Source organism: Sarcophilus harrisii, chromosome X (genome assembly GCF_902635505.1).
Source record: "Sarcophilus harrisii chromosome X, mSarHar1.11, whole genome shotgun sequence".
NCBI lineage: Eukaryota > Metazoa > Chordata > Mammalia > Dasyuromorphia > Dasyuridae > Sarcophilus > Sarcophilus harrisii.
Genome location: NC_045432.1, coordinates 21,868,082 through 21,880,834, shown reverse-complemented (window position 1 = coordinate 21,880,834; position 12,753 = coordinate 21,868,082). Strand labels below are relative to the sequence as shown.

The 12,753-nt window shown below is 52.7% G+C and overlaps 1 protein-coding gene across 1 annotated transcript; it reads left to right on the top strand.

Annotated features, from left to right (window-relative positions):
* The first annotated feature begins 5,959 nt into the window (after window positions 1-5,959).
* On the top strand, window positions 5,960-10,581 carry LOC111721672. Its single transcript, XM_023507277.1, has 6 exons — window positions 5,960-6,203; window positions 6,735-6,847; window positions 7,054-7,187; window positions 8,707-9,160; window positions 9,823-9,962; window positions 10,464-10,581. Exons 1-6 carry the CDS (start codon window positions 5,960-5,962, stop codon window positions 10,579-10,581), a joined length of 1,203 nt encoding a protein of 400 aa, XP_023363045.1.
* Window positions 10,582-12,753: the final 2,172 nt, after the last annotated feature.

Here is a 12,753-nt window from a genome sequence, read left to right as displayed (position 1 = left end):
GATTCAGATTTGGAAAGCACTTTAAGGATTTTTAATTCAATCTCCTTATTCTCTAAAGGGAAAAATGAATTGTAAATGGGGTAAGGGAAAAGCAGGTTTTTTGCACAATTTCTGACTCCAAATGGAGTATCAGAGCACCCAGTGAGGGTCTTTGGACAATAAGTAGAGACCTCATCAGCCAGCTCTAAAAACCCCAGAATTATTTGGGGAGGGAGGATATATGAGCAAGAGACAGAAAAACTGAGGCAGAAAAGCAACAAGCAAAGGAAATCAGCATCTGTGAGTCAGGGACAAAATGGGGAGGTGTCTTGTCTGGGGGGTTTTATTCTGTGAGATTTTTTGATAAGAGAATAGGTCAAAAACCCCCAATCCTCCATTCTTGGGGCTCTCTCCCTAAAGCTCTGCTTCGGGCACAGCCACTGTATTCAGGGGAGGGGCTGTTCTTGCCCAGCTATTTCTCAGCTCAAGGGTCACAATAACCTGGCTGAGGACTGAGAGAGATGGGAACCTCCTAATGGCCATTCCTACCCCTTTTAATGATGGGGTAATGGAGGCCGGCCCCTAAAAATGCTTCTCCTTTTTAATGGCTGAGGCAGGGCCAGAGGAGACAGGGGAAATGATTGACAATTTTGTAGAACTGGCTGGGATCTCTCATTTTACAGATGAGGAAACTGAGAATCAGGGGGACAACTAATCTCTTATTCAGAGATGGGGGGGCAGAGCCAAGGTTTCAGTTTTAGGCCTCTGAATCTGAATTGATGGCTTTCTTTCACCTAGAGTTGGCTAATTGTGCTTTAATCCTGGGGGAGGAGGCAAATGGCTGCTGCAAGAGGGTGGGGCTTGTGGGCAGAGGGGGTGAGGGGGAGTGGGAGGGGGCGCGCCTTGGGAGGGGGCCTGACTTGCAACTGGATCAAAGGTGCGGGCACCAGGAGCAAACGGAATAATCCACTGCAAGGCTGGACATGCAGTGGGCATTTCAGTGGGTCTTAAGTGTTGTTGGACTATTCTAATGATGCTGTTGCCTAGGAAGGAGATGGTGGCAACGTATAAAATTACTCTTTGCAGCTAGGAATTTTTGACAAGGCTTTCTATAGCAAAAAAAAAAAAAAGCTTTCCAAGAACTCTAAGCACCTGAGTCCCTCTGCCTCGGTTTCCCCCTATGTAAAATGGAAAACAAAACCTAACAGCCCCTACCTCAAAAGGCAGTTAGGAGAATCAAGTGAGATAATATTTGTAAAGAGAGCTTAGTAAATGTCTCTAGAAATCCTTATTTCTTTTCCCACTCCCCCTTTTTCCCCTTTGTCCCTTATATTCTCACTCCAAACTGAGGCTTTCAGGGATGTTAATCTTAGAGCCTCATTCCCCCCTTTGCCCCTCCCTCCCAGAACCCTTAAACCAAGCGGGGGCCCCCAGCTCCTGAGCCTAGATAAGGCACAATAAAGAGTCACAGGGGCATCCACTTTTTTTTTTTTTTTTTTAGCTAATTAGCCCCTGTGGTGCTTTTTAAAAATCTGGGGTCCTTTTCATTCTTAGGGACCGGCCAGCCAGTGGGGGATGGGCTGGGGGTGGGGGTGGGGGGGACTATAACTCCTGTAAATTTCAGCTAGTTTATAGACTGGCTATTTTCCTTCTTGCCCCCCTCCCATCAGAGCACCTCAATAGACGTCTAGGAGTCCCTTTGGGTCCTTGCTTTCCTCAGTCTCTTCTCCCTGCCCCAATCGAAGGCGCCCCCCCGCTTCCCCCCCCCGCGCCCCCCCCCGTAAAATATGCTGTATCTGTTTCGAACAGAGCTCAGGATTCAGTCTAGGACAAGCAAATATGGTAAATCGGGGGCATAAACCGAGAAGATGACCGAGGATTTCTTATGGTGAAATCCCAAAGCAAAAAACAAGTACGTTTCTCTGTCTGGTCAATTCCTGTTCAATCCAGTCTGAAATGCGCTCCTCATCACAGAATGAGGCAGCTTGGGAAACAGGTGGGAGAGCAAGGGACGGGAGGGGGCAGCGGCACGGAGAGCCGCGGGGGGCGGGGGGCAGCAAACAAATCCCAATGTACAGGGGGCCTGGAGATCAATTAGCCTGCCCTCCCCCGCTTTTTTAGAGGGGGGGGGCTGAGGCTCAGGGAGCAGAAAAGCACAGGAAGAGGGAGTGTCAGAGCTGACATTTGGAGACATCTGAGACAGGCAGAAAGCCTGATGGGGATGGAGTGAGTTCCTCGTCCCTTTAGGTATTCAAGAAGAGCTTGGGCAGGATAGTTGCGGGGGGGGGCGGATTTTTGTGAGGATGCCTTCTTTAACTCAGGTACTCTAAGCTAGGGCCCCTGGGTGAGTCAGTTCTAGCCGGTTGTATCTGGTTCTTAATCTCGTCTTTTTAGTTCCAGCGCCCCCTCTCGCCTTTCCCTACCCAGCATTTAAGCCCTTCGAACTGGGTTGCCAGGCTCTGGGTATTGGGAGAGCTGCCTGAGGGAAGAAGGGCTCCTGGATGCAGAAAGGGAAAGGACAGCCAGTGGGGTCCCGAAAGAAGAGATTGCCGTAATTTTGGGGGGAGAAGGCAGGCTCTGGGGAGGGGAATGGGTGGGGTGCGGGGGATTCTGGGAGATGCAGAAGTGACTTGGAAGAGTGTTGTCAGGAGCTGAGGGGAGGCGGTTGGTGGGGGGGGGGGGGGGGCAGCCGTCTGGACCTGGACCTGCAGGTGTTTGGGTTTTTGGTTTTTGGTTTGGTTTGGTTTGGTTTTTTTCCTGCACTGAGGAATATTCCTTTTTGACTAGTTGAGGCAGCAAGGGGCACATGAATTCAGACCCCAGGTTTGTGGGCAGTTTTTAAGGAAAACAAGATTGACCAAATCTGCTCATTCTTTATTGTTGCTGCTGCTGTTGTTGTTGTTTTGGGGGGTGATTTGGTTTGTATGGAGCCCCTAAGAATTGAGGCGGCTGACAGGGCCCAGCGCCCAATGGGAGACAGACCCTAGCCCCGGGGGGGGGGGGGCAGGGGGCCCAGCCCTGCCCATGTGAGAAGGGAAAGAGAGACTGAGAGCCGGCTTTCCCCTAACTCCCCCCAGCTCTTCCCTCTCCCACCCATTTCCCAACTCTTCTTCTACCCTCCTCCCCTACTGTTGCACCCACCCTTCCTCTCCCATCCCTACTCCCTTCACTTCTCATCCCCTCCCTCCTTCCCTTTTTCTTAGCCCTTCTCTCCCTGCCTTTCCTCCCTCACCCTCTCTCTTCTGCTCCCTCCCATCCCTGCTCCTCCTCTCTCTCCCTTGCTCCCCTCCCACTCCTGCTCCCCCTCACATCCCTGCTCCTCCTCTCTCTCCCTTGCTCCCCCTCCCACTCCTGCTCCCCCTCCCATCCCTGCTCCCCTCACTTCTCATCCCTTCCCTCCTTCCCTTTTTCTTAGGCCCTCCTCTCCCTGCCTTCCCTTCCTCTCCCTCTCTCCTCTGCTCCCTCCTCCCCTGATTCTCCTCTCTCTCTCTTGCTCCCCCTCCCACTCCTGCTCCCCCTCCCATCCCTGCTCCCCTCACTTCTCATCCCTTCCCTCCTTCCCTTTTCTTAGGCCCTCCTCTCCCTGCCTTCCCTTCCCTCCTCTCTCCTCTGCTCCCTCCCCCCCTGCTCCTCCTCTCTCTCCTTGCTCCCCCTCCACTCCTGCTCCCCCTCCATCCCTGCTCCCTCACTTCTCATCCCTTCCCTCCTTCCCTTTTTCTTAGGCCCTCTCTCCTTCCTTCCTCTCCTCTCTCCTCTGCTCCCCTCCTCTGATTCTCCTCTCTCTCTTGCTCCCTCCCTCCTGCTCCCCTCCCATCCCTGCTCCCCTCACTTCTCATCCCTTCCCTCCTTCCCTTTTTCTTAGGCCCTCCTCTCCCTGCCTTCCCTTCCTCTCCCTCTCTCCTCTGCTCCCTCCCCCCCTGCTCCTCCTCTCTCTCCCTTGCTCCCCCTCCCACTCCTGCTCCCCCTCCCATCCCTGCTCCCCTCACTTCTCATCCCTTCCCTCCTTCCCTTTTTCTTAGGCCCTCCTCTCCCTGCCTTCCCTTCCTCTCCCTCTCTCCTCTGCTCCCTCCCCCCCTGCTCCTCCTCTCTCTCCCTTGCTCCCCCTCCCACTCCTGCTCCCCTCCATCCCTGCTCCCCTCACTTCTCATCCCTTCCCTCCTTCCCTTTTTCTTAGGCCCTCCTCTCCCTGCCTTCCCTTCCTCTCCCTCTCTCCTCTGCTCCCTCCTCCCCTGATTCTCCTCTCTCTCTTGCTCCCCCTCCCACTCCTGCTCCCCTCCCATCCCTGCTCCCCTCACTTCTCATCCCTTCCCTCCTTCCTTTTTCTTGGCCTTCTCCTCTCTCCTCTGCTCCCTCCCCCCTTGCTCCTTCTCTTTCTCCCTTGTTCCCCCCCCTCTCCCCCCTCCCATCCCTGCTCCTCCTCTCTCTCTTGCTCCCCCTCCCTCCTGCTCCCCTTCCCATCCCTGCTCCCCTCACTTCTCATCCCTTCCCTCCTTCCCTTTTCTTAGCCCTTCTCTCCCTGCCTTCCCTTCCTCTCCTCTCTCCTCTGCTCCCTCCTCCCCTGATTCTCCTCTCTCTCTCTTGCTCCCCCTCCCACTCCTGCTCCCCCTCCCATCCCTGCTCCCCTCACTTCTCATCCCTTCCCTCCTTCCCTTTTTCTTAGGCCTTCCTCTCCCTCTCTCCTCTGCTCCCTCCCCCCTTGCTCCTTCTCTTTCTCCCTTGTTCCCCCTCCCACTCCTACTCCCCCTCCCATCCCTGCTCCTCCTCTCTCTCTTGCTCCCCCTCCCACTCCTGCTCCCCTTCCCATCCCTGCTCCCCTCACTTCTCATCCCTTCCCTCCTTCCCTTTTTCTTAGCCCTTCTCTCCCTGCCTTCCCTTCCTCTCCCTCTCTCCTCTGCTCCCTCCTCCCCTGATCCTCTCCTCTCTCTTGCTCCCCCTCCACTCCTGCTCCCCTTCCCATCCTGCTCCCCTCACTTCTCATCCCTTCCCTCCTTCCCTTTTTCTTAGCCCTCCTCTCCCTGCCTTCCCTTCCTCTCCCTCTCTCCTCTGCTCCCTCCCCCCTTGCTCCTCCTCTTTCTCCCTTGTTCCCCCTCCCAATCCTGCTCTCCCTCCCATCCCTGCTCCTCCTCTCTCTCTTGCTCCCCCTCCCACTGCTGCTCCCCCTCCCCCCCTGCTCCCTTCACTTCTCATCCCTTCCCTCCTTCCCTTTTTCTTAGCCCTCCTCTCCCTGCCTTCCCTTCCTCTCCCTCTCTCCTCTGCTCCCTCCTTGCTTCTCCTCTTTCTCCCTTATTCCCCCTCCCAATCCTGCTCCCCCTCCATCCCTGCTCCTCCTCTCTCTCCCTTGCTCCCCCTCCCTCTGCTCCCCCTCCCATCCCTGCTCCTCCTCTCTCTCTTGCTCCCCCTCCCATCCCTGCTCCTCCTCTCTCTCTTGCTCCCCCTCCCACCCCTGCTCCCCCTCCCACCTCTGTTCCTCCTCTCTCTCCCTGGCTCCCCCTCCCATCTCTGCTCTCCCTCTCTTTTCCCTCCTCCCCTCCCTCCCCTGATCTTCCTCTCTCTTCCTTGCTCTCCCTCCCTCTCCTCCTGCCCCTCCCTCCTCTGCTCCCCCTCCCTCCCCTTGCTCCCTCTCCCTCCCCTGCTGCCCCTCCCTCCCTCTGCTTCTTCCTCTTCCCCCAGCTCTTTATCCCTTTGGATCCCCAAGCCCAGCAGTGCCCTTGCCCCCTCTTTGATTGGTCCTCAACCCGGAAATGTCTCAGAGTCCTTCATCAGGACTGCAGCTCCCTGGACACACAGTGGCCCCTCTCCCTGGCACCAGGTTGGCCCAGGTTGGGCTGCAGTCTGTCCCTTGGGCCCCAGTGAACCACAAAGGCCCAGCAATGGGCCCAAGATTTCCCCAGGCCTACCCCCCGGGGATTCCCAGCCTGCTTGGCCCTGTCCTTTGGAAGCACTCAAAGTTCTTATCCAATAACAGCAACTGTAGCTCACCATGGGAGCAGTCTGCAGCAAAGGAGACTCCCGAGCAGGGCGCCCCAACAGCCCCAGTGAGGACAGTGACCACACTTGCCTGCGCCTTTGCCGCTGTCTCATCCCACGTCGTCGTCGGCGACCAACTGGGGTGGTGCTAGATATGCACCCGACCCCGGCTCACCAGCCTCGCCGCAGAGTGGCGCATCCTCCTGATCGGTCTCGCGGACCTTCTGTGGTCCCTGCCCGCTACGCCTTTCCTCGGGGTGAGTGAGTCAGTCCCAGGATGGGTGGTCAGCCTTCTCTTCCCCCTTTTTTCCCTCCTCTCACCATAACTCATTAGGGAGGCCCCAGAATCGTGGAACCAAGAACATCTGGCAACCTCAGAGGTCATTTAGTCCATATATCTATATTTTGGGTAGATCAGGGAAACTGAGGCTAAAGAGAAAAGCTAAGTGACCGGTCTAAGACCAAACAATCTATAAGGGGCAATCAGACTAGAAGGCTCAAACCTTGAGTCCCAACCTTCTCAAGTCTTTTCTAGTCCATTTATTTCTGTTCACTGCTCATTTTTACAAATGGAAGAGGCATTTCTGTTCCATCATCCCTATCACCAGGAAGGGGGCAGGAATGGTGGGAATGGATCCCCAATGCATTAAGAGATTTCAGGAAAGGCATCTGAGGTGTGAGCTTTCTCCCAGATCCCTTGTGTTCCTGCCCCTTGACCCACAAACCCAACTAGCCCGTTCACACCCACGTGCTCACCGACTCTACTTGCCTTGCCTGTTAGGTACCAGAGAACAAGATGATGATGGTAGTCAGGATTTCGTGTTTCACATCCCCTCTCGTCCACTTTTCCCTGAGAACCGCAGCACCGACATTGACCTTCGTCCTCTTGGACCTCCCCCGGGTAAGCCCGACCTTATCTTGGAGTGTGGGTATCTGTGTACAGAGAGCAGCTTTTGGGAAGGATTGGTGCTGGGATTGGGCAGGTCGGGAGGTCCGGTGGGATGCCTTCAAAGCTTGGCCAACGCCATCGTTGAATTTGGGCCTGTCGAGGTGGGCCAGTAGTTTGGGGAGTGGGACAGGAGTCTCACGGGAGCATTTCCCTTTCAGCCTACTCTCCTCCCTTTGACTATGGGGACTATGACGACCACACATCTGATGAGACTTGCAGCGATCTGGACTTTGGCGAAAGCTGTTTCTTTTCCCCGATTCATCTGCCAGAACTTGTGTCCGATCAGCCTCGAGTAAGTAAAGGAGCCTCCAGCAGCTCTGGAACCTCCTGACTCTCCTTCCTTCTCTTTCCATTCTTTCTTAAGACTTCAAATGCTCTCATATACTTGGAACCCAAGATCACTGTGAAGAACCTTGAGGTCATTAGCATGGACTGTGATTTCAAGACAATTAAGCCAACACCTACCCACAATAGGCCTGTACTACTTTACTCAAGGATGGTGCAATTAGAAGGGACGTTACAGCCCACTGAGTTAGCTACCCTCGTTTTACCGTCCTGGGCTGCCAAAGCAAAGGTCACACTCCCAGAGGACAGAGTGGGTAGAATGGGGGGGAAAAATGAAGAACAGGGCCAGGAGTCTCCGGCAGCTCAGTATCTCATAGCTAAGACCCAGTGGCTTCTTTTTTTTTTGGTTTTTTGCCTCCAACTGGAGATTCCCTAAGAGGCCCAGATGACATTTTTGAACTGAAGGCTTTCTGAGAATGGGGGATGTTGGGGGGCTATTGACTGCTGCCATTATAAATGTATTCTGAAGATCTGTGTGTGGGGGGGCATAGATGGTACTAATCTGTCTCAGTGGAAGAGTAATTTCCAATTCCTCTGCCTTTATCCTTCCTCCATTTGCCTTTGGACTACTAGAAAAGATGGTGTCTCACCTCTAGGCACGAGTCCTGGTCATGTCAAGACAGACATTGCCCTCCTTCTCCTTTTGCACATATCCCTCCTATTTCTTCTTCACTGATGACCCGGGGCCAGCACAGGGAGCTGGAGAAGGGGAGGAGAGCAGATCCTTCCTGGGGAGGGGTACAACACGACTGGGATGGGGAGAGAAGAAGAATACCTTGGAGAAAGCCAGGCCCCTCTCTTGTTTATTCTGTGGCCGAGCAGAAGCTAGCAGGGCCTTATTATGCTAATGACCACATTGCTCATCATCCGCTGTCTAAACTGACCAAATTATTGAGCAAATGGCATGATGAGTGAGTGCTCCCCTGCCCCACACATGTATATACTCACATTGCCGGCATGATGAATGAGCCAGGGCCAGCAACAAGGAAGACTGCTTTTGCTTGGGCATTGCTGCTTGCTGGGAAGTGCAGGATGGTCCAAAGGCTTCTGATGGTTCATGGGAAAGAGCAGGAAGGGCGAGGAGCACTGTCGTAGGCCCATTGGGTGAGGAAGGGAGGATTGAGGGAAAGGGACGAAATCTGCACAGGGAGGGCCCTAAGTTAGCAGGGATGTCTTGCTCACTTTCCCGGAGCTAATAAACGGCCGGGCCGAGCGAGCCGTCTAGGTCCCCTGATGACTAGTCTGGTGTCTGGCACACCATAGGTGCTTGTGGGATGGGGTGCACTGAGGTAGGCGGTGCAGCTATCAGCATCTTCTAGATGAGGAGATTGAAGTTCCCAAGATGGAGGAACCTGCTCTCTCTGAAGGTAGGCCATGTCTCTGGGGCATTGTTGGCTCTGGAGAGGGGAGAAGGAAGTCTTCCCAACTGACTGTCAGGTGACCAGAATCCATTGGTTATTTCCCAGGTGGACTCTCGGGATGCCTCTCCTCCCCGCAGTTCTAGACTGCGACTGCCTCGTGACGAAGACTATCAGGCCTGCGATTACCAGTGCGTACTTCCCGGCGCCTCCACCGCCGTCTGCCAGAGCATGCCCGATCCCGCTCAGGGTGCAGTCGCTTACCACTGCTGCCGAGACGCGGTCTCTCGAGCTGGAAGATGCCGTCCCGTCAGCCCCCAACCGCAGGAAGACTCCACTGCTCCCCCCTGCCCCCGCTGTGGTGTCTGTCATTTCTCGGTTTCCCCTCAGTTTCTTTGCGGCAGTTATTGCCAGTGCAGACGCCAAGACCAAGAGTGCTGCATGCTTTGCATGCCAATGGTTTGCCCTGATCAACCGGCGCTCCGGTCAGCTCGCGCCTTGCGGGGTGGAGAATTCCGAGAACCCCAGGCTTTTAGTGTCCAAGGCCCCGATGTCGCCGAAGGTACACGCCCCGCTGTTAGGCCAGAGCCCCCCACCATCCTGATTGTGCCCCCCAGCCCTGAGGATTTCCCTGGGGGCCTGGCCGGAGCGGTCAGGGTCCATCCTCTAGCCCCTGGTGCGGGAGGCCTCCAGCTCGACCCAAGTGTAGGGCAGGGAGATGGTGATGAGCTTTTGGAGCTAGACATCCTCCCTGTGGCTGCCAGGGGACACGCCCAGGGGCCTCCTGTGGTGGAGAGCCGGGGTTTCTCAAGCCAGGGATCTAGCAATTTCCGGGCTGTCCAGCCTCACTCTCAGAGAGGGGACCATACTGGCAGGCGCCCCTCCTGGATTGTGGTCCACGAGAGATCCCCTGGAGGTGTCTCTAGACCTGATATCCTCCAGGACTCTCTTTACCAGTCCGATAGCTACCAGTAAATGAGAAAAGAGAGAAAGGAGAGAAAGGTCAGATGTAGCCCACAGATGCCTCTCGCTACAGCTTCCTTCCTCCTCGCCTCCCACCTTCTATAAGCAAGAATCACCATTCTCTCAGACCTTCATGTTTTCTACTCTAGCCAGCTGCTTTCCCTGCCCCTTTTTCTGACGCAGGGGGATGTGGAGTCAGGTAGGAGATAACCTCCCCACTGGGGCCTTACGAGTGCCCCCTGCCGACTTTGCCTTGTGTAGCTTCTGCTGATCTTCTGGTTCCTGAGTCTTGGTCTCAGCTGTGACTCACCTGCCTTCTTGTGCTCTTTGATCACCAGACCCGATGTTGAAGAGCTTGACTGGACTGACACCTTCCCATCTTGTGTTACCCTCCGATTTTTGTCCGCATGTGCGCTTTTCGGAGTGCGCCTGCTCCCCTGTCTGACTGTCTGCATTCTACACGAATGCTCCCCCCAAGTCTACCCTCGTCTGTCTGTCTCTGCCCTTGCCCCTTCTTCTCCTCACTCTCGGTTTCCCCTCCCCTTCGGCTCCAACTTTTGTTTCCCTGACCCCATTCTCTCCCCCCGCACCCCTACCCTCAGTCCTGGAGTGATACTTCCTATGACTGACCCTAATGTTTCCTCCCCTTCCCACAGGCTAGCTCTTTAACAGACAGGCTGGAATCTTTTCTTTCTTCCTATCACCAGCTATGCGCTTTCAACTTATTCTGACTTCTATGCCTAACTGTGTCATAGAATGAGAAAGCTAAAAATGATGCTCAAGGTCACTGAGCCCAATCCCCGCCCCATTCAAAGATGAGAAAATTGAGACAGAGACATATGCTTGAATCAGAAGTCAGAGTCTCTGTTTATTGCTGATTCTCACATGTTTTCCCCCTTCAGCCCTTGTGAATCTTTCTACTGCAGACTGTTTAACTGGACTCTGGAACTCAGCCCTTGCAGTGACATCGGGTATTTGAACCCTCTTTTTTGTGCCTCTTTTTACGCTTTTGTTCTTTAAGGCCCTTTCCTTTCCCCCTTACTTTACCGCCCCAAATCCTCCATCCCTGAGACCTGCATGATCTGGTAACCCCAGCCTTAGTTTACCCACTTCTACCTCCTCACTTAGTAACCGTAGCCTGAAGTGATACCCAGCAGAGACTTCCCCGGACAAGTAACTGGAGAAGATAGGAAGTCCCTTTTTGTAGCTCCCCTACAACCCACTGCACCCAAGTGCTTTAAATTTGCCTCCCCTTCCAAACCATACCCGGGAATGGGGGCCTGTGACCTTTACTAGGAAAGCTGGCAATATTCCTAGAAGGCCACAGTATAGGACGTCTTCTTTGTCCTAGGGTGTGAGGTCTCTTTGTTGCTGATGCTCTGTACCTTTCCTGCCTTCAGTGCACATTATTCTTCCCCTTTAACCCTTACAGATCTTCTGCTCAGTGACCATTTCACAGGACAGGCACTCTTGTTGGCTTCTGACACTTATGCTCTTATCATCATTGGATTGAGGATTTCTTTTATTCTTGTACTTTGTGGACTCATCAGTTCAATTCTGTGTCACATCTAAGACCCCAAATCTCAATTAAATATTACTACCTGCATGATCCTCCAACAATCCCCCATCCCAGTTCCTAAACCCCTCCCAACCTCAAGCCCCAAATCCCCATTGGGTATATTTCTCCCCCAAACACCAACCCATCCCACTCAACATGTCAACAACTTTGGCTGTTTTTTGGACCTTGGAAGGTAGTTGAGAGAGAGAGAGACATAGTGAGAGTCAAATCATGTGCAAATCAATATTATGTTTATGTCAATATCTCGGAGGCTCTTGTTGAAAGTCCTCTCTTCAGGCCACCAAATGGTGGAGGTCCCAAATTCATCCAGGCAACTATCTAGATGACCCAACTGGGGAGACAACTGCTCCCAAGAAAAGGAACATCAGAAGACGAGCAGAAGCTGAAATTAGAACCCAGGGGGAAAATGGGAAAATAGGCCAAAGTTAGATCTTCATTCACATCCCATATCCTCTACCAGTCTCCACCTCCTCCCCTTCCTTTCTAGGTTCTTGTTGTATCCCATAATCCTTCCCGGGGTTGGGTTTCAATTTTGCATTATTTACTTACCTCCAAACTTTAGAATTAGTTTGTGCTACTAAAGTAGTAAAATATTTATTGATGTGAAACAAATTATAATTTAAATGTAATTCAATATATAACATTAACACTCAAAGACTGCAAAGTCTTCAGAAGCCCCAAAAGATGGCTCATGAATGGTAGGATTGGGGACATCGTGCCAGGTCTTGTGAGGGATTCAATATCCTCAGATCTTGGATGTTACCATCCTTGGTCTCACACATGCATGGCTTAGCCAATAGCCCTAAAAGTGGCACTGGACAGAGAGGGATTGTCATTCGAGGGTTTTGTATGACAAAAATGAATTCTAGTTCATGGGCCCCTAGTTGGTAAATCTGCTGTCAAGCCATCCCCTCTGAGGAGATGGCAGGGGAACGAACCGTGTATTTATTCAGTATTCTTGTAGACTGTCTTTGTTCAAGTGTGACCATTTGTGGTACTTTGTAGAATGTTCTGGATATGCATGTTTTAAATTAAAAATCAATAAACTTTATTGGGGGGAAACTCCCTTTCAAAACAGTTGTGTGTTATTTGTCTAGCGTCATCTCGTACCTAGTCCTAGACCCTTGGGAGAGCCTTCTTCCTCAGTCAACAGATAGGAGGAGGAACACAGATTTTTTCCAAGAAAAGTATTAGGAACGAATGAAACTTCTTATTAGAAAATTCTGGTTGACCCCAGTGGAAAATATTCCCAAGATTGTGGGGCATCCCTCTCTTCCCCACCTTACTCAACTCCCATCAATTGACTTAGGGATAGTGGATGGCTGGGGAAGCAAATCTAAGAGGCCATATGGGGCAGTGGGGTGGAGAAAAGGGTGCCGATATAAGAAAGACAGGGGATAAAGGAGGGGTGGGATGTAGGAATTGCCTACATATATCTATCAAACTATCCATTGAGAATTAAAAGAAAAAAAAACAACCCTCCTCTCTCTAAGTTAAAGCAAATATATATATATATATATATATATATATATAAAATGATAAAAAAAACACTTAAGACCACCAGAAGTTCATGGGAATTAAAACCCAAGAAAGGAGTCGGCAGTAAACCCCTA

Bases quoted from the DNA above. Each gene is read 5' to 3' on its own strand.
- LOC111721672 (XM_023507277.1), top strand. From the start codon at position 5,960: ATGGGAGCAGTCTGCAGCAAAGGAGACTCCCGAGCAGGGCGCCCCAAC. The intron at 6,848-7,053 runs GTAAGCCCGACC...TTTCCCTTTCAG, and splicing joins TCCTCTTGGACCTCCCCCGG to CCTACTCTCCTCCCTTTGAC. The intron at 7,188-8,706 runs GTAAGTAAAGGA...GTTATTTCCCAG, and splicing joins TTGTGTCCGATCAGCCTCGA to GTGGACTCTCGGGATGCCTC.